The 20,605-nt window shown below is 44.5% G+C and overlaps 1 protein-coding gene across 3 annotated transcripts in view; it reads left to right on the top strand.

Annotated features, from left to right (window-relative positions):
• Positions 1–20,605, top strand: part of LOC110536484 (PDZ domain-containing protein 2) — a 264,553-nt gene that overhangs the window by 179,966 nt on the left and 63,982 nt on the right. For 2 of the 3 annotated variants that reach the window (XM_036936523.1, XM_036936524.1), the window contains one exon: positions 19,958–20,057. In XM_036936523.1, the coding sequence (XP_036792418.1) occupies positions 19,958–20,057 (100 nt within the window). Of the gene's footprint in view, positions 1–19,957; positions 20,058–20,329; positions 20,361–20,605 lie in introns of those variants that run through there. The other variant, XM_036936525.1, reaches the window with a different exon arrangement.

Below are 20,605 nucleotides of genomic sequence, written 5' to 3'. Positions count from 1 at the left end.
GGATTACGAGCTGTAGGAGCTGTGGTAGTATGATCTGTAGGAACTGTGGTAGTATGAGCTGTAGGAGCTGTGGTAGTATGAGCTGTAGGAGCTGTAGGATTACGAGCTGTAGGAACTGTGGTAGTATGAGCTGTAGGAGCTGTGGTAGTATGAGCTGTAGGAGCTGTAGGATTACGAGCTGTAGGAACTGTGGTCGTATGAGCTGTAGGAGCTGTAGGATTACAAGCTGTAGGAGCTGTGGTAGTATGATCTGTAGGAACTGTGGTAGTATGAGCTGTAGGAGCTGTGGTAGTATGAGCTGTAGGAGCTGTAGGATTACGAGCTGTAGGAACTGTGGTAGTATGAGCTGTAGGAGTATGAGCTGTAGGAGCTGTGGTAGTATGAGCTGTAGGAACTGTGGTAGTTTGAGCTGTAGGAGCTGTAGGAGTATGAGCTTTATGAGTTGTTGTATCTATAAGAGCTGTAGGAGTTGTGGTAGTATGAGCTGTAAGATTATAAATTGAAGGAGCTGGAGGAGCTGTATGAGCGTTGGAGCTGTAGCAGCTGTATGAGCTATGAGCTGTAGGAGTATGAGCTGTAGGAGTATGAGCTGTAGGAGTATGAGCTGTAGGACGTGTAGGAGGATGAGCTGTAGGACTTTAGGGGCTGTAGGATTATGAGTTGTATGAGCTTTAGGTGATGTAGGAGCTGTAATTGTTGTAGAGATGTATGAGATGTATGAGTATGAGCTGTAGGATTATGAGTTGTAGGAGCTGTATGAGCTGTAGGTGATGTGTGAGCTGTACTAGCTGTAGGAACTGTAGAAGCTGTAGGAGTATGAGCTTTAGGAGCTGTCGGAGTATGAGCTTTAGGAGCTGTCGGAGTATGAGCTGTAAGAGCTGTCGGAGTATGAGCTGTAGGAGTTGTAGGAGTATGAGCTGTAGGATCTGTGGGAGCTGTAGGAGTATGAGCTGTAGGAGCTTTAGGAGTATGAGCTGTAGGAGTTTGAGCTATAGGAGTATGAGCTGTAGGAGCTGTAGGAGTATGAGCTGTAGAAGCATCATGAGCTGTAGGAGTATGAACTTCATGAGCTGTAGGAGCTGTAGGAGAATTATGAGCTGTGGAAGCTGTATGAGCTGTAGAATTATGAGCTGTATGAGCTTTGCAGCTTTAGGAGCTGTAGGAGCTTAGAACCAACAAGACTATTCCTAGAGATGTGTGAGCTGTAGGATTATGAGCTGTAGGAGCTGTGATAGTATGAGCTTTAGGAGCTGTAAGATTATCAGTTGAAGGAGTTGTAGGAGCTGTATGTGTGTTGGAGCTGTAGGAGTATGAGCTGTTGGAACTGTCGGAGCTGTAGGAGTATGAGCTGTTGGAGTATGAGCTGTAGGAGTATGAGCTGTAGGAGTATGAGCTGTAGGAGTATGAGCTGTAGGAGTAGGAGCTGTAGGAGCTGTAGAAGTATGAGCTGTAGGAGCTGTAGGAGTATGAGCTGTAGGAGTATGAGCTGTAGGAGTATGAGCTATAGGAGAATGAGCTGTAGAAGCTGTAGGAGTATGAGCTGTAGGAGTATGAGCTATAGGAGTATGAGCTGTAGGAGTATGAGCTGTAGGATCTGTAGGAGTTTGAGCTGTAGGATCTGTAGTAGCTGTAGGAGTATGAGCTGTAGGAGCTTTAGGAGTATGAGCTTTAGGAGTATGAGCTGTAGGAGCTTTAGAAGTATGAGCTGTCAGAGTATGAGTTGTAGAAGCTGTAGGAGTAGGATCTGTAGGAGTAGGAGCTGTAGGAGTATGAGCTGTTGGAGCTTTCGGAGTATGAGCTGTAGGATAATGAGCTGTAGGAGGTATAGGAGCTGTAGGAGTAGGAGCTGTAGGAGTATGAGCTGTAGGAGATTCAGGAGCTGTATGAGCTATATGAACTGTAGGAACTGTAGGAGTATGAGCTGTAGGAGCTGTTGGAGCTGTAGGATCTGTAGGAACTGTAGGAGTAGGATCTGTCAGATCTGTCAGAACTGTAGGAGATCATACTGCTCATACTCAGACTGTAAACTGATGACTGTGTCGGCGAACAGCGGAAGTAATATAGGAGCTGTAGTATCCCCTTTATAGATATAGATTTATATACAGTGCATTCTGAAAGTATTCAGACCCCTTGACTTTTTCCACATTTTGTTACGTTACAGCCTTATTCTAAAATGAATAAAAATATATAGATATCCTCATCAATCTACACACAATACCCCATAATGCCTAAGCAAACACAGGTTTTTAGAAATATTTGCAAATGTATAAAAAATTAAAAACAGACATATCACATTTATGTATGTATTCTGACCTTGACCCTACTCAGTACTTTGTTGAAGCACCTTTGGCAGCGATTACAGCCTTGAGTCTTCGTGGGTATGACGCTACAAGCTTGGTATACCTTTATTTGGGGAGTTTTTCCCATTCTTCTCTGCAGATCATCTCAAGTTGCCAACAGCATGCTTCACCGTAGGGATGGTGCCAGGTTTCCCCCAGACTTGACTCTTGGCATTCAAGACAAATTATTAAATCTTGGTTTCATCAGACCAGAGAATCTTGTTTCTCATGGTCTGAGAATCCTTTAGCTGCCTTTTGGCAAACTCCAAGTGGGCTGTCATGTGCCTTTTACTGAGGAGTGGCTTCTGTCTGGCCACTCTACCATTAAGGCCTGGTTTGTGGAGTGTTGCAGATATTGAGTATTGACAACAGGGGAGTGTTCTGGAGTATTGACGACAGGGGAGGTTTCTAGAGTATTGACAACAGAGGGTTCTAGACTATTCAAAACAAGGGAGGGTTCTAGAGTATTGAAAACAGGGGAGGGTTATAGAGTATTGAGAACAGGTGAGAATGCTAGAGTATTGAAAGCAGGGGAGGATGCTAGAGTATTGAAAACAGGGGAGGGTTCTAGAGTATTGACAACAGGGGAGGGTTCTAGAGTATTGACAACAGGGGAGGATGCTACAGTATTGACAGCATGGGAGGATGCTAGAGTATTGAAAACAGGGGAGGGTTCTAGAGTATTGACAACAGGGGAGGGTTCTAGAGTATTGACAACAGGGAGGATGCTAGAGTATTGACAGCATAGGAGGATGCTAGAGTATTGACAACAGGGGAGGATGCTAGAGTATTGACAACAGGGAAGGATGCTAGAGTATTGACAACAGGAGAGGGTTCTAGAGTATTGACAACAGGGGAGGATGCTAGAGTATTGACGACAGGGGAGGATGCTAGAGTATTGACAACGGGGAGGATGCTAGAGTATTGACAGCAGGGGAGGATACTAGAGTATTGACAGCAGGGAAGGATGCTAGAGTATTGGCAGCAGGGGAGGATGCTAGAGTATTGACAGCAGGGAAGGATGCTAGAGTATTGACAGCAGGGGAGGATGCTAGAGTATTGACAACAGGGGAGGGTTCTAGAATATTGACAACAGGGGAGGATGCTAGAGTATTGACAACAGGGGAGGGTGCTAGAGTATTGAAAACAGGGGAGGGTTATAGAGTTTTTACAACAGGGGAGGATACTAGAGTATTGACAGCAGGGGAGGATGCTAGAGTATTGACAACAGGGGAGGGTTCTAGAGTATTGACAACAGGGGAGGATGCTAGAGTATTGACAGCAGGGGAGGGGTGTAGAGTATTAACAACAGGGGAGGATGCTAGAGTATTGACAACATGGGTGGATGCTAGAGTATTGACAACAGGGGAGGATGCTAGATTATTGACAACATGGGAGGATGCTAGAGTATTGACAACAGGGGAGGATGCTAGAGTATTGACAGCAGGGTAGGTAACTAGAGTATTGACAACAGGGGAGGGTTCTAGAGTATTGACAACAGGTGACGTTTCTAGAGTATTGATAACAGTGGAGGGTTCTAGAGTATTAACAACAGGGGAGGGTTCTAGAGTATTGACAACAGGGGAGGATCCTAGAGTATTGACAACAGGGGAGGGGTGTAGAGTATTGACAACAGGGGAGGATGCTAGAGTATTGACAACAGGGGAGGATGCTAGAGTATTGACAACAGGGGAGGATGCTAGAGTATTGACAACAGGGGAGGGTTCTAGAGTATTGACAACAGCGGAGGGTGCTAGAGTATTGACAACAGGGGAGGATGCTAGAGTATTGACAACAGGTGAGGGTGCTAGAGTATTGACAACAGCGGAGGGTGCTAGAGTATTGACAGCAGGGGAGGGTGCTAGAGTATTGACAACAGCGGAGGGTGCTAGAGTATTGACAACAGCGGAGGGTGCTAGAGTATTGACAACAGGGGAGGATGCTAGAGTATTGACAACAGGGGAGGATGCTAGAGTATTGACAACAGGGGAGGATGCTAGAGTATTGACAACAGGGGAGGGTTCTAGAGTATTGACAACAGGGGAGGATGCTAGAGTATTGACAGCATGGGAGGATGCTAGAGTATTGAAAACAGGGGAGGGTTCTAGAGTATTGACAACAGGGGAGGGTTCTAGAGTATTGACAACAGGGAGGATGCTAGAGTATTGACAGCATAGGAGGATGCTAGAGTATTGACAACAGGGGAGGATGCTAGAGTATTGACAACAGGGAAGGATGCTAGAGTATTGACAACAGGAGAGGGTTCTAGAGTATTGACAACAGGGGAGGATGCTAGAGTATTGACGACAGGGGAGGATGCTAGAGTATTGACAACGGGGGAGGATGCTAGAGTATTGACAGCAGGGGAGGATACTAGAGTATTGACAGCAGGGAAGGATGCTAGAGTATTGGCAGCAGGGGAGGATGCTAGAGTATTGACAGCAGGGAAGGATGCTAGAGTATTGACAGCAGGGGAGGATGCTAGAGTATTGACAACAGGGGAGGGTTCTAGAATATTGACAACAGGGGAGGATGCTAGAGTATTGACAACAGGGGAGGGTGCTAGAGTATTGAAAACAGGGGAGGGTTATAGAGTTTTTACAACAGGGGAGGATACTAGAGTATTGACAGCAGGGGAGGATGCTAGAGTATTGACAACAGGGGAGGGTTCTAGAGTATTGACAACAGGGGAGGATGCTAGAGTATTGACAGCAGGGGAGGGGTGTAGAGTATTAACAACAGGGGAGGATGCTAGAGTATTGACAACAGGGGAGGATGCTAGATTATTGACAACAGGGGAGGATGCTAGAGTATTGACAACAGGGGAGGATGCTAGAGTATTGACAGCAGGGTAGGTAACTAGAGTATTGACAACAGGGGAGGGTTCTAGAGTATTGACAACAGGTGACGTTTCTAGAGTATTGATAACAGTGGAGGATTCTAGAGTATTAACAACAGGGGAGGGTTCTAGAGAATTGACAGCAGGGGAGGATCCTAGAGTATTGACAACAGGGGAGGGGTGTAGAGTATTGACAACAGGGGAGGATGCTAGAGTATTGACAACAGGGGAGGATGCTAGAGTATTGACAACAGGGGAGGATGCTAGAGTATTGACAACAGGGGAGGGTTCTAGAGTATTGACAACAGCGGAGGGTGCTAGAGTATTGACAACAGGGGAGGATGCTAGAGTATTGACAACAGGGGAGGGTTCTAGAGTATTGACAACAGGGGAGGGTTTTAGAGTATTGACAACAGGGGAGGATAATAGAGTATTGACAACAGGGGAGGGTTCTAGAGTATTGACAACAGGGGAGGGTGCTAGAGTATTGACAACAGGGGAGGATGCTAGAGTATTGACAACAGGTGAGGGTGCTAGAGTATTGACAACAGGGGAGGATGCTAGAGTATTGACAACAGGGGATTGTTCTATGGTATTGACAACAGCGGAGGGTGCTAGAGTATTGACAACAGGGGAGGATGCTAGAGTATTGACAACAGCGGAGGCTGCTAGAGTATTGACAACAGCGGAGGGTTCTAGAGTATTGACAGCAGGGGAGGATGCTAGAGTATTGACAACAGCGGAGGGTGCTAGAGTATTGACAACAGCGGAGGGTTCTAGAGTATTGACAGCAGGGGAGGATGCTAGAGTATTGACAACAGCGGAGGGTGCTAGAGTATTGACAACAGCGGAGGGTTCTAGAGTATTGACAGCAGGGGAGGATGCTAGAGTATTGACAACAGGGGAGGATGCTAGAGTATTGACAACAGGGGAGGATGCTAGAGTATTGACAACAGGAGAGGGTTCTAGAGTATTGACAACAGGGGAGGATGCTAGAGTATTGACGACAGGGGAGGATGCTAGAGTATTGACAACGGGGGAGGATGCTAGAGTATTGACAGCAGGGGAGGATACTAGAGTATTGACAGCAGGGAAGGATGCTAGAGTATTGGCAGCAGGGGAGGATGCTAGAGTATTGACAGCAGGGAAGGATGCTAGAGTATTGACAGCAGGGGAGGATGCTAGAGTATTGACAACAGGGGAGGGTTCTAGAATATTGACAACAGGGGAGGATGCTAGAGTATTGACAACAGGGGAGGGTGCTAGAGTATTGAAAACAGGGGAGGGTTATAGAGTTTTTACAACAGGGGAGGATACTAGAGTATTGACAGCAGGGGAGGATGCTAGAGTATTGACAACAGGGGAGGGTTCTAGAGTATTGACAACAGGGGAGGATGCTAGAGTATTGACAGCAGGGGAGGGGTGTAGAGTATTAACAACAGGGGAGGATGCTAGAGTATTGACATCATGGGTGGATGCTAGAGTATTGACAACAGGGGAGGATGCTAGATTATTGACAACAGGGGAGGATGCTAGAGTATTGACAACAGGGGAGGATGCTAGAGTATTGACAGCAGGGTAGGTAACTAGAGTATTGACAACAGGGGAGGGTTCTAGAGTATTGACAACAGGTGACGTTTCTAGAGTATTGATAACAGTGGAGGGTTCTAGAGTATTAACAACAGGGGAGGGTTCTAGAGTATTGACAACAGGGGAGGATCCTAGAGTATTGACAACAGGGGAGGGGTGTAGAGTATTGACAACAGGGGAGGATGCTAGAGTATTGACAACATGGGAGGATGCTAGAGTATTGACAACAGGGGAGGATGCTAGAGTATTGACATCAGGGGAGGGTTCTAGAGTATTGACAACAGCGGAGGGTGCTAGAGTATTGACAACAGGGGAGGATGCTAGAGTATTGACAACAGGTGAGGGTGCTAGAGTATTGACAACAGGGGAGGATGCTAGAGTATTGACAACAGGGGAGGGTTCTAGAGTATTGACAACAGGGGAGGGTGCTAGAGTATTGACAACAGGGGAGGATGCTAGAGTATTGACAACAGCGGAGGCTGCTAGAGTATTGACAACAGCGGAGGGTTCTAGAGTATTGACAGCAGGGGAGGATGCTAGAGTATTGACAACAGCGGAGGCTGCTAGAGTATTGACAACAGCGGAGGGTTCTAGAGTATTGACAGCAGGGGAGGATGCTAGAGTATTGACAACAGCGGAGGGTGCTAGAGTATTGACAACAGCGGAGGGTTCTAGAGTATTGACAGCAGGGGAGGATGCTAGAGTATTGACAACAGCGGAGGGTGCTAGAGTATTGACAACATGGGAGGGTGCTAGAGTATTGACAACAGGGGAGGATGCTAGAGTATTGACAACAGCGGAGGGTTCTAGAGTATTGACAGCAGGGGAGGATGCTAGAGTATTGACAACAGCGGAGGGTGCTAGAGTATTGACAACAGCGGAGGGTTCTAGTTTATTGACAGCAGGGGAGGATGCTAGAGTATTGACAACAGCGGAGGGTGCTAGAGTATTGACAACAGGGGAGGGTGCTAGAGTATTGACAACAGCGGAGGGTGCTAGAGTATTGACAGCAGGGGAGGGTGCTAGAGTATTGACAACAGCGGAGGGTGCTAGAGTATTGACAACAGCGGAGGGTGCTAGAGTATTGACAACAGGGGAGGATGCTAGAGTATTGACAACAGGGGAGGATGCTAGAGTATTGACAACAGGGGAGGATGCTAGAGTATTGACAACAGGGGAGGGTTCTAGAGTATTGACAACAGGGGAGGATGCTAGAGTATTGACAGCATGGGAGGATGCTAGAGTATTGAAAACAGGGGAGGGTTCTAGAGTATTGACAACAGGGGAGGGTTCTAGAGTATTGACAACAGGGAGGATGCTAGAGTATTGACAGCATAGGAGGATGCTAGAGTATTGACAACAGGGGAGGATGCTAGAGTATTGACAACAGGGAAGGATGCTAGAGTATTGACAACAGGAGAGGGTTCTAGAGTATTGACAACAGGGGAGGATGCTAGAGTATTGACGACAGGGGAGGATGCTAGAGTATTGACAACGGGGGAGGATGCTAGAGTATTGACAGCAGGGAGGATACTAGAGTATTGACAGCAGGGAAGGATGCTAGAGTATTGGCAGCAGGGGAGGATGCTAGAGTATTGACAGCAGGGAAGGATGCTAGAGTATTGACAGCAGGGGAGGATGCTAGAGTATTGACAACAGGGGAGGGTTCTAGAATATTGACAACAGGGGAGGGTGCTAGAGTATTGAAAACAGGGGAGGGTTATAGAGTTTTTACAACAGGGGAGGATACTAGAGTATTGACAGCAGGGGAGGATGCTAGAGTATTGACAACAGGGGAGGGTTCTAGAGTATTGACAACAGGGGAGGATGCTAGAGTATTGACAGCAGGGGAGGGGTGTAGAGTATTAACAACAGGGGAGGATGCTAGAGTATTGACAACATGGGTGGATGCTAGAGTATTGACAACAGGGGAGGATGCTAGATTATTGACAACAGGGGAGGATGCTAGAGTATTGACAACAGGGGAGGATGCTAGAGTATTGACAGCAGGGTAGGTAACTAGAGTATTGACAGCAGGGGAGGGTTCTAGAGTATTGACAACAGGTGACGTTTCTAGAGTATTGATAACAGTGGAGGATTCTAGAGTATTAACAACAGGGGAGGGTTCTAGAGAATTGACAGCAGGGGAGGATCCTAGAGTATTGACAACAGGGGAGGGGTGTAGAGTATTGACAACAGGGGAGGATGCTAGAGTATTGACAACAGGGGAGGATGCTAGAGTATTGACAACAGGGGAGGATGCTAGAGTATTGACAACAGGGGAGGGTTCTAGAGTATTGACAACAGGGGAGGGTTTTAGAGTATTGACAACAGGGGAGGATAATAGAGTATTGACAACAGGGGAGGGTTCTAGAGTATTGACAACAGGGGAGGGTGCTAGAGTATTGACAACAGGGGAGGATGCTAGAGTATTGACAACAGGTGAGGGTGCTAGAGTATTGACAACAGGGGAGGATGCTAGAGTATTGACAACAGGGGATTGTTCTATGGTATTGACAACAGCGGAGGGTGCTAGAGTATTGACAACAGGGGAGGATGCTAGAGTATTGACAACAGCGGAGGGTTCTAGAGTATTGACAGCAGGGGAGGATGCTAGAGTATTGACAACAGCGGAGGGTGCTAGAGTATTGACAACAGCGGAGGGTTCTAGAGTATTGACAGCAGGGGAGGATGCTAGAGTATTGACAACAGCGGAGGGTGCTAGAGTATTGACAACAGCGGAGGGTTCTAGAGTATTGACAGCAGGGGAGGATGCTAGAGTATTGACAACAGGGAGGATGCTAGAGTATTGACAACAGCGGAGGATGCTAGAGTATTGACAACAGCGGAGGGTGCTAGAGTATTGACAACAGGGGAGGATGCTAGAGTATTGACAACAGCGGAGGGTGCTAGAGTATTGACAACAGCGGAGGGTTCTAGAGTATTGACAGCAGGGGAGGATGCTAGAGTATTGACAACAGCGGAGGGTGCTAGAGTATTGACAACAGCGGAGGGTTCTAGAGTATTGACAGCAGGGGAGGGTGCTAGAGTATTGACAACAGCGGAGGGTGCTAGAGTATTGACAACAGCGGAGGTTGCTAGAGTATTGACAGCAGGGGAGGATGCTAGAGTATTGACAACAGGGGAGGATGCTAGAGTATTGACAACAGGGGAGGATGCTAGAGTATTGACAACAGCGGAGGGTGCTAGAGTATTGACAACAGGGGAGGATGCTAGAGTATTGACAACAGGGGAGGGTGCTAGAGTATTGAAAACAGGGGAGGGTTATAGAGTTTTTACAACAGGGGAGGATACTAGAGTATTGACAGCAGGGGAGGATGCTAGAGTATTGACAACAGGGGAGGGTTCTAGAGTATTGACAACAGGGGAGGATGCTAGAGTATTGACAGCAGGGGAGGGGTGTAGAGTATTAACAACAGGGGAGGATGCTAGAGTATTGACAACATGGGTGGATGCTAGAGTATTGACAACAGGGGAGGATGCTAGATTATTGACAACAGGGGAGGATGCTAGAGTATTGACAACAGGGGAGGATGCTAGAGTATTGACAGCAGGGTAGGTAACTAGAGTATTGACAACAGGGGAGGGTTCTAGAGTATTGACAACAGGTGACGTTTCTAGAGTATTGATAACAGTGGAGGGTTCTAGAGTATTAACAACAGGGGAGGGTTCTAGAGAATTGACAACAGGGGAGGATCCTAGAGTATTGACAACAGGGGAGGGGTGTAGAGTATTGACAAAAGGGGAGGATGCTAGAGTATTGACAACAGGGGAGGATGCTAGAGTATTGACAACAGGGGAGGATGCTAGAGTATTGACAACAGGGGAGGGTTCTAGAGTATTGACAACAGCGGAGGGTGCTAGAGTATTGACAACAGGGGAGGATGCTAGAGTATTGACAACAGGGGAGGGTTCTAGAGTATTGACAACAGCGGAGGGTGCTAGAGTATTGACAACAGCGGAGGGTTCTAGAGTATTGACAGCAGGGGAGGATGCTAGAGTATTGACAACAGGGGAGGATGCTAGAGTATTGACAACAGGGGAGGATGCTAGAGTATTGACAACAGCGGAGGGTGCTAGAGTATTGACAACAGGGGAGGATGCTAGAGTATTGACAACAGTGGAGGGTGCTAGAGTATTGACCACAGCGGAGGGTTCTAGAGTATTGACAGCAGGGGAGGATGCTAGAGTATTGACAACAGCGGAGGGTGCTAGAGTATTGACAACAGCGGAGGGTTCTAGAGTATTGACAGCAGGGGAGGGTGCTAGAGTATTGACAACAGCGGAGGGTGCTAGAGTATTGACACCAGCGGAGGGTGCTAGAGTATTGACAACAGGGGAGGATGCTAGAGTATTGACAACAGGGGAGGATGCTAGAGTATTGACAACAGGGGAGGATGCTAGAGTATTGACAACAGCGGAGGGTGCTAGAGTATTGACAACAGGGGAGGATGCTAGAGTATTGACAACAGCGGAGAATGCTAGAGTATTGACAACAGCGGAGGGTTCTAGAGTATTGACAACAGCGGAGGGTGCTAGAGTATTGACAACAGCGGAGGGTGCTAGAGTATTGACAACAGGGGAGGATGCTAGAGTATTGACAACAGGGAGGATGCTAGAGTATTGACAACAGCGGAGGGTGCTAGAGTATTGACAACAGGGATCCAATCAGTTTTATCCCATCTTTTTTATATATTTTTATTACTTGTTATACAAAATATTGTTCTCTGAGCAATTGTATTAGTATAAAATAATACATATTCCCATTTTTTAAATGTTATATAGCGCAGTATTTTTATGATTGTATTATTTATCATGGGTGTCCAAAATTATAGACCCCATTGAATATGAGTCTCTGTTTATCTATATAAATATCTAAATTCAACTTATTGAGAGACTCCACTTCAAGATATGTTGTTAACAAATACACTTAACTCAAGATTAAAGCAAGATTCCCAGAACTCAAGACATCCTTTCTGTGTCAATTTAGAAAAACAACATTTATGATCAATAAAAAAAAAATTCCCAATGGGCTGTATCTCAGGGGGGTGATTTTTTTCATGGTAGAAAAGTCTGAGGAGCTAAAATGAGCAACTCATTTAGATAAACCGGCTAAATGGAGGTTGTGTATTTGTGGAACTCCGGTAGCTGTTTAAGTACCTCAGTATGTCAATGCCTGGGTAGGCCTGAAACATAACCCTCCAACCCCCCAATAGGCTGAAGCCTAGATCAACACGAGTTCCCCCAGAAAAACTGTCTGAGAACCAGGCGGTTAGGTTCAGAAACGGTTGTAGAAGTTGAAAGATCTGTCAATAAATTGGTTGTAGAAGCTGTGAGCTGAAAGATCTGTCAATTAAATGGTTGTAGAAGCTGTGAGCTGAAAGACCTGTCAATTAAATGGTTGTAGAAGATGTGAGCTGAAAGATCTGTCAATTAAATGGTTGTAGAAGATGTGAGCTGAAAGACCTGTCAATTAAATGGTTGTAGAAGATGTGAGCTGAAAGATCTGTCAATTAAATGGTTGTAGAAGATGTGAGCTGAAAGATCTGTCACTTAAATGGTTGTAGAAGATGTGAGCTGAAAGATCTGTCACTTAAATGGTTGTAGAAGATGTGAGCTGAAAGATCTGTCACTTAAATGGTTGTAGATGTGAGCTGAAAGATCTGTCAATTAAATGGTTGTAGAAGATGTGAGCTGAAAGACCTGTCAATTAAATGGTTGTAGAAGATGTGAGCTGAAAGATCTGTCAATTAAATGGTTGTAGAAGATGTGAGCTGAAATATCTGTCACTTAAAAGGTTGTAGAAGATGTGAGCTGAAAGATCTGTCAATTAAATGGTTGTAGAAGATGTGAGCTGACATATATGTCAATTAAATGGTTGTAGAAGATGTGAGCTGAAAGATCTGTCACTTAAATGGTTGTAGAAGATGTGAGCTGAAAGATCTGTCACTTAAATGGTTGTAGAAGATGTGAGCTGAAAGACCTGTCAATTAAATGGTTGTAGAAGATGTGAGCTGAAAGATCTGTCAATGACACTGGGGTAGAAATCAAATCAAATCAAAGGTTATTTGTCACGTGCTCCCAATACAGTGAAACACTTACTTACAGGCTCGAACCAACAGTGTAATTTCTAAAAGGTATTAGGTGAACAATAGATGAGTAAAGACATTTAAAAAATAGTAAAAAGACAGTGGAAAAATAACATTTGCCAGGCTATATACAGTAGAGAGGTTATAACAGTAGAGAGGTTATAACAGTAGAGAGGTTATAACAGTGGAGAGGTTATAACAGTAGAGAGGTTATAACAGTAGAGATGTTATAACAGTAGAGAGGTTATAACAGTAGAGAGGTTATAGCAGTAGAGAGGTTATAACAGTTGAGAGGCTACATACAGTAGAGAGGTTATAACAGTAGAGAGGCTACATACAGTAGAGAGGTTATAACAGTAGAGAGGTTATAACAGTGGAGATGTTATAACAGTAGAGATGTTATAACAGTAGAGATGTTATAACAGTAGAGATGTTATAACAGTAGAGAGGTTATAACAGTAGAGAGGTTATAACAGTGGAGAGGTTATAACAGTAGAGATGTTATAACAGTAGAGATGTTATAACAGTAGAGAGGTTATAACAGTAGAGAGGTTATAACAGTAGAGAGGTTATAACAGTAGAGAGGCTACATACAGTAGAGAGGTTATAACAGTAGAGAGGCTACATACAGTAGAGAGGTTATAACAGTAGAGAGGTTATAACAGTGGAGAGGCTACATACAGTAGAGAGGTTATAACAGTAGAGAGGTTATAACAGTGGAGAGGTTATAACAGTAGAGAGGTTATAACAGTAGAGAGGTTATAACAGTGGAGAGGTTATAACAGTAGAGAGGTTATAACAGTAGAGAGGTTATAACAGTAGAGAGGTTATAACAGTAGAGAGGCTACATACAGTAGAGAGGTTATAACAGTAGAGAGGTTATAACAGTGGAGAGGCTACATACAGTAGAGAGGTTATAACAGTAGAGAGGTTATAACAGTAGAGAGGTTATAACAGTAGAGAGGTTATTACAGTAGAGAGGTTATAACAGTAGAGAGGTTATAACAGTGGAGAGGTTATAACAGTAGAGAGGTTATAACAGTAGAGAGGTTATAACAGTAGAGAGTTTATAACAGTAGAGAGGTTATAACAGTAGAGAGGCTACATACAGTAGAGAGGTTATAACAGTAGAGAGGTTATAACAGTGGAGAGGCTACATACAGTAGAGAGGTTATAACAGTAGAGAGGTTATAACAGTAGAGAGGTTATAACAGTAGAGATGCTACATACAGTAGAGAGGTTATAACAGTAGAGAGGCTACATACAGTAGAGATGTTATAACAGTAGAGAGGTTATAACAGTAGAGAGGCTACATACAGTAGAGAGGTTATAACAGTAGAGAGGTTATAACAGTGGAGAGGCTACATACAGTAGAGAGGTTATAACAGTAGAGAGGCTACATACAGTAGAGAGGTTATAACAGTGGAGAGGTTATAACAGTAGAGAGGTTAGAACAGTAGAGAGGTTATATACAGTAGAGAGGTTATAACAGTAGAGAGGTTATAACAGTAGAGAGGTTATAACAGTAGAGAGGTTATAACAGTGGAGAGGTTATAACAGTGGAGTGGTTATAACAGTGGAGAGGCTACATACAGTAGAGAGGTTATAACAGTAGAGAGGTTATAACAGTAGACAGGTTATAACAGTAGAGAGGTTATAACAGTAGAGAGGCTACATACAGTAGAGAGGTTATAACAGTAGAGAGGTTATAACAGTAGAGAGGTTATAACAGTAGAGAGGCTACATACAGTAGAGAGGTTATAACAGTAGAGTTTACATACAGTAGAGAGGCTACATACAGTAGAGGGGCTACATACAGCAGCGAGGCTATAACAGAAGAGAGGTTATATACAGTAGAGAGGTTATTCCAGTAGAGAGGTTATAACAGTAGAGAGGCTACATACAGTAGAGAGGTTATAACAGTAGAGGCTACATACAGTAGAGAGGTTATAACAGTAGAGAGGCTACATACAGTAGAGAGGTTATAACAGTAGAGATGTTATAACAGTAGAGAGGCTACATACAGTAGAGAGGTTATAACAGTAGAGAGGTTATAACATTTAGAGAGGCTACATACAGTAGAGAGGTTATAACAGTAGAGAGGTTATAACAGTAGAGAGGTTACATACAGTAGAGAGGTTATAACAGTAGAGAGGTTATAACAGTAGAGAGGTTATAACAGTAGAGAGGTTATAACAGTAGAGAGCTTATAACAGTAGAGAGGTTATAACAGTAGAGAGGCTACATACAGTAGAGAGGTTATAACAGTAGAGAGGCTACATACAGTAGAGATGTTATAACAGTAGAGAGGTTATAACAGTAGAGAGGCTACATACAGTAGAGAGGTTATAACAGTAGAGAGGTTATAACAGTGGAGAGGCTACATACAGTAGAGAGGTTATAACAGTAGAGAGGCTACATACAGTAGAGAGGTTATAACAGTGGAGAGGTTATAACAGTAGAGAGGTTAGAACAGTAGAGAGGTTATATACAGTAGAGAGGTTATAACAGTAGAGAGGTTATAACAGTAGAGAGGTTATAACAGTAGAGAGGTTATAACAGTAGAGAGGTTATAACAGTGGAGAGGTTATAACAGTGGAGTGGTTATAACAGTGGAGAGGCTACATACAGTAGAGAGGTTATAACAGTAGAGAGGTTATAACAGTAGACAGGTTATAACAGTAGAGAGGTTATAACAGTAGAGAGGCTACATACAGTAGAGAGGTTATAACAGTAGAGAGGTTATAACAGTAGAGAGGTTATAACAGTAGAGAGGCTACATACAGTAGAGAGGTTATAACAGTAGAGTTTACATACAGTAGAGAGGCTACATACAGTAGAGGGGCTACATACAGCAGCGAGGCTATAACAGTAGAGAGGTTATATACAGTAGAGAGGTTATTCCAGTAGAGAGGTTATAACAGTAGAGAGGTTATAACAGTAGAGAGGCTACATACAGTAGAGAGGTTATAACAGTAGAGGCTACATACAGTAGAGAGGTTATAACAGTAGAGAGGCTACATACAGTAGAGAGGTTATAACAGTAGACATGTTATAACAGTAGAGAGGCTACATACAGTAGAGAGGTTATAACAGTAGAGAGGTTATAACATTTAGAGAGGCTACATACAGTAGAGAGGTTATAACAGTAGAGAGGTTATAACAGTAGAGAGGTTACATACAGTAGAGAGGTTATAACAGTAGAGAGGTTATAACAGTAGAGAGGTTATAACAGTAGAGAGGTTATAACAGTAGAGAGGCTACATACAGTAGAGAGGCTACATACAGTAGAGAGGCTACATACAGTAGAGGGGCTACATACAGCAGCGAGGCTATAACAGTAGAGAGGCTACATACAGTAGAGAGGTTATAACAGTAGAGAGGCTACATACAGTAGAGAGGCTACATACAGTAGAGAGGCTACATACAGCAGCGAGGCTATAACAGTAGAGAGGCTATATACAGTAGAGAGGCTACATACAGTAGAGAGGTTAAAACAGTAGAGGCTACATACAGTAGAGAGGTTATATACAGTAGAGAGGTTATAACAGTAGAGAGGCTACATACAGTAGAGAGGTTATAACAGTAGAGAGGCTACATACAGCAGCGAGGCTATAACAGTAGAGAGGCTATATACAGTAGAGAGGCTACATACAGTAGAGAGGATATAACAGTAGAGAGGCTATATACAGTAGAGAGGCTATATACAGGCACCGGTTAGTCAGGCTCATTGAGGTAGTATGAACATGGAGATATGGTTAAAGTTACTATGCATGCACAACACAAATAGTCCAGTTAGCCATTTGATTACCTGTTCAGGAGTCTTGTGATTTGGGGGTAAAAACTGTTTTTGTCCTAGACTTGGCACTCCGGTACCGCTTGCCATGCGGTAGTAGAGAGAACAGTCTATGACTGGGGTGGCTGGGGTCTTCGACAATTTTTAGGACCTTCCTCTGACACCATCTGGTATAGAGGTCCTGGATGGCAGGCAGCTTAGCCCCAGTGACGTACTGGGCCGTACACACTACCCTCTGTTGTGCCTTGCGGTCGGAGGCCGAGCAGTTGCCATACCAGGTAGTGATGCAACCGGCCAGGATGCTCTCGATGTTGCAGCTGTCAAAGCTTTTGAGGATCTCAGGACCCATGCCACGTTTTTTTAGTTTCCTGAGGGGGAATAGGCTTTGTCGTGCCCTCTTCACAAATGTCTGGTGTGTTTGGACCATTCTAGTTTGTTGTTGATGTGGACACCAGGGAAATTGAAGCTCTCAACCTGCTCCACTGCAGCCCCGTCAATGAGAATGGGGGCGTGCTCGGTCTTCCTTTTCCTGTAGTCCACATTCATCTCCTTAGTCTTGGTTACGTTGAGGGATAGGTTGTTATTCTGGCACCACCCGGCCAGGTCTCTGACCTCCTCCCTATAGGCTGTCTCGTCGTTGTCGGTGATCAGGCCTACCACTGTTGTGTCGTCTGCAAACGTAATAAATGGTGTTGGAGTCGTGCTTGGCCATGCAGTCGTGGGTGAACAGGGAGTACATGAGGGGACTGAGCACGCACCCCAGGGGGAGCTCCAGTGTTGAGGATCAGCGTGGCAGATGTGTTGCTACCTACCTTTACCACCTGGGGGCGGCCTGTCAGGAAGTCCAGGATCCAGTTGCAGGGGGAGAAGCTGAAAGATCTGTCAATGAAACGGTTGTTGAGCTGAACGATCTGTCAATGAAACGGTTGTTGAGCTGAACGATATGTCAATGAAACGGTTGTTGAGCTGAACGATCTGTCAATGAAACGGTTGTTGAGCTGAACGATCTGTCAATGAAACGGTTGTTGAGCTGAACGATCTGTCAATGAAACGGTTGTTGAGCTGAACGATCTGTCAATGAAACGGTTGTTGAGCTGAACGATCTATCAATGAAACGGTTGTTGAGCTGAACGATCTATCAATGAAACGGTTGCTGAGCTGAACGATCTGAAACGGTTGCTGAGCTGTTAGATCCCTCAGTCGAGCAGTGAATTTCAAACTAATTAAATTAAACCACAGGGACCAGGGAGGTTTTTCTAATGCCTTGCAAAGAAGGGCACCAATTGGTAGATGGGTAAAAAAAAGAAGCAGACTGAATATCCCTTTGAGCATGGTGAAGTTATTAATTACACTTTGGATGGTGTATCAATACAACCAGTAACTACAAAGGTATAGGCGTCCTTCCTAACTCAGTTGCCGGAGAGGAAGGCAACCACTCAGGGATTTCACCACGAGGCCAATGGTGACTTTAAAACAGTTACAGAGTTTAATGGCTGTGTTGGGAGAAAACTGAGGATGGATCAACAACATTGTCGTTACTCCACAATACAACCATAAATGACAGCATGAAAAGATGGAAGCCCGTACAGAATAAAACATATTCCAACAAGGAACTAAAGTAAAACTGAAAAAAATGTGGCAAAGAAATGTACTTTATGTCCTGAATGCAAAGCTTTGTGTTTCGGGCCAATCAAACACAACACATCACTGAGTACCACTTTTCATATCTTCAAGCATGGTGGTGGCTGCATCATGTTATTGGTATGCTTGTCATCGGCAAGGACTAGGCAGTTTTTTTTAGGATGAAAAGTAACTGAACAGAGCTAAAGCACGGGCAAAATCCTGGAGGAAAACCTGGTTCAGTCTGCTTTCCACCAGACACTGGAAGACAAACTCACCTTTCAGCAGGACAATAACCTGAAACACAAGGCCAAATATACACTGGAGTTGCTTACCAAGACGAGATTGAATGTTTCGGAGTGGCCCAGCTACAGTTATGGCAAGACATTAAAATCGCTGACGAGCAATGATCAACAACCAACTTGACAGAGCTTGAATAATTTTTTTAAAGAATAATGTCTAAATATTGCTCCTATCCAGATGTGTAAAGCTCTTAAAGAATTATCCAGAAAGACTCACAGCTGTTAACGCTTCCAAATGTGATTCTAACATGTATTGATTCAGGGGTGTGAATACTTGTGTAAATGAGATATTTCTGTATTTATTTTTCAAAACATTTGCAAACATCTCTAAAAATATGTTTTCACTTTGACAATATGGGGTATTGTGAAGTCATTAGGGGTTATTGTGAAGTCATTAGGGGTTATTGTGATGTCATTAGGGGGTATTGTGATGTCATTAGGGGTTATTGTGATGTCATTAGGGGTTATTGTGATGTCATTAGGGGGAATTGTGAAGTCATTAGGGGTTATTGTGATGTCATTAGGGGGTAATGTGTGTAGATGGATGAGAAGAAAAACATATATTTAATCCCTTTTGAATTCAGGCTGTAACACAACACAATGTGGAATAAGTCAAGGTGTATGAATACCTTCTGAAGGCACTGTACCTAAGGAAAACGATTGAGGGGCTCTATGCAACACCCTTAAAAATGTGAGGGAAAATGATTTCTTAAGGCAAATCTTAAAGGAAAACACTTTAAAATGTTTTATGCCGAGTTCTACTAAGAGCTAGAACTTCCTCCGTTTTGATTTGTGAGTGTTCTAAATTCTAGAGTTCCAGAGTTCTGGAATATCAACAGTCGGGTGTTTTGGTTTGTGAGTGTTCTAAATTCTAGAGTTCCAGAGTTCTGGAATATCAACAGTCGGGTGTTTCCAGCTTGGTTTCTTCCCTGCTCGCTGTGTGAGGTCAGACGTGTACATGTGGTGTGGTACATTCCTTCTGCTCTCAGCAAGTGTTTGGCAAGTCAGAGGAAAGTAAACAAATACCTAATACCGTCTCCATGTTGGAAACCTCTGGAAGCCATTAGGTAGAAAAATGATTCCTGTTGTCTGTTATCAGCTCGTGGCAGCCCATGTACTGTTTGTAAATATTAGATATGAACCCATTCTGCATAAGAGTCCAAATCCAATCCTTTTTTGTTTAAAATCCTCACAGAACATAACATTTCTCCATCTCTCTCTCTCTCTCTGCTGTCTAGAACTTGACTAATTGGATTCACACTTGCACTTTTCACACTATTGTGCCAACCTAAACTGTACTGGGCTGGCTCAGATAGTTTCTTGACATGCAGCATTAATTTAGTGATGTTTCCTTCTTGCAGCTGACTGATCTGGCGAAGCTAGAGGACCGAGGCCAGATGGAGGGACAGACAGAAACCTGGTGCTCTCCCACATCCATGAAGTTCAGGAGCAGATCACAAGGTAGGTTAGAGAGGACAACATGGCCTGTGGAGGACAGACAGACAGACAGAAAGGAACCTGCCGCTCTCCCACATCCATGAAGTTCAGGAGCAGATCACAAGGTAGGTTAGAGAGGACAACATGGCCTGTGGAGGACAGACAGACAGACAGAAAGGAACCTGCCGCTCTCCCACATCCATGAAGTTCAGGAGCAGATCACAAGGTAGGTTAGAGAGGACAACATGGCCTGTGGAGGACAGACAGACAGACAGAAAGGAACCTGCCGCTCTCCCACATCCATGAAGTTCAGGAGCAGATCACAAGGTAGGTTAGAGAGGACAACATGGCCTGTGGAGGACAGACAGACAGAGGGACAGACAGAGGGACAGACAGAGGGAGGGAGAGACAGACAGACGGAGGGAGAGACAGACAGACGGCGGGAGAGACAGACAGACAGAGGGAGAGACAGACAGACAGAGGGAGAGACAGAGGGAGAGACAGAGGGAGAGACAGACAGACAGAGGGAGAGACAGACAGACAGAGGGAGAGACAGACAGACAGAGGGAGAG

This window comes from Oncorhynchus mykiss, chromosome 11 (assembly GCF_013265735.2).
Source record: "Oncorhynchus mykiss isolate Arlee chromosome 11, USDA_OmykA_1.1, whole genome shotgun sequence".
In the NCBI taxonomy this organism is placed as follows: domain Eukaryota; kingdom Metazoa; phylum Chordata; class Actinopteri; order Salmoniformes; family Salmonidae; genus Oncorhynchus; species Oncorhynchus mykiss.
The sequence above is the reverse complement of the archived record's forward strand: the minus strand, read 5'-3'. Positions and strand labels throughout refer to the sequence as shown.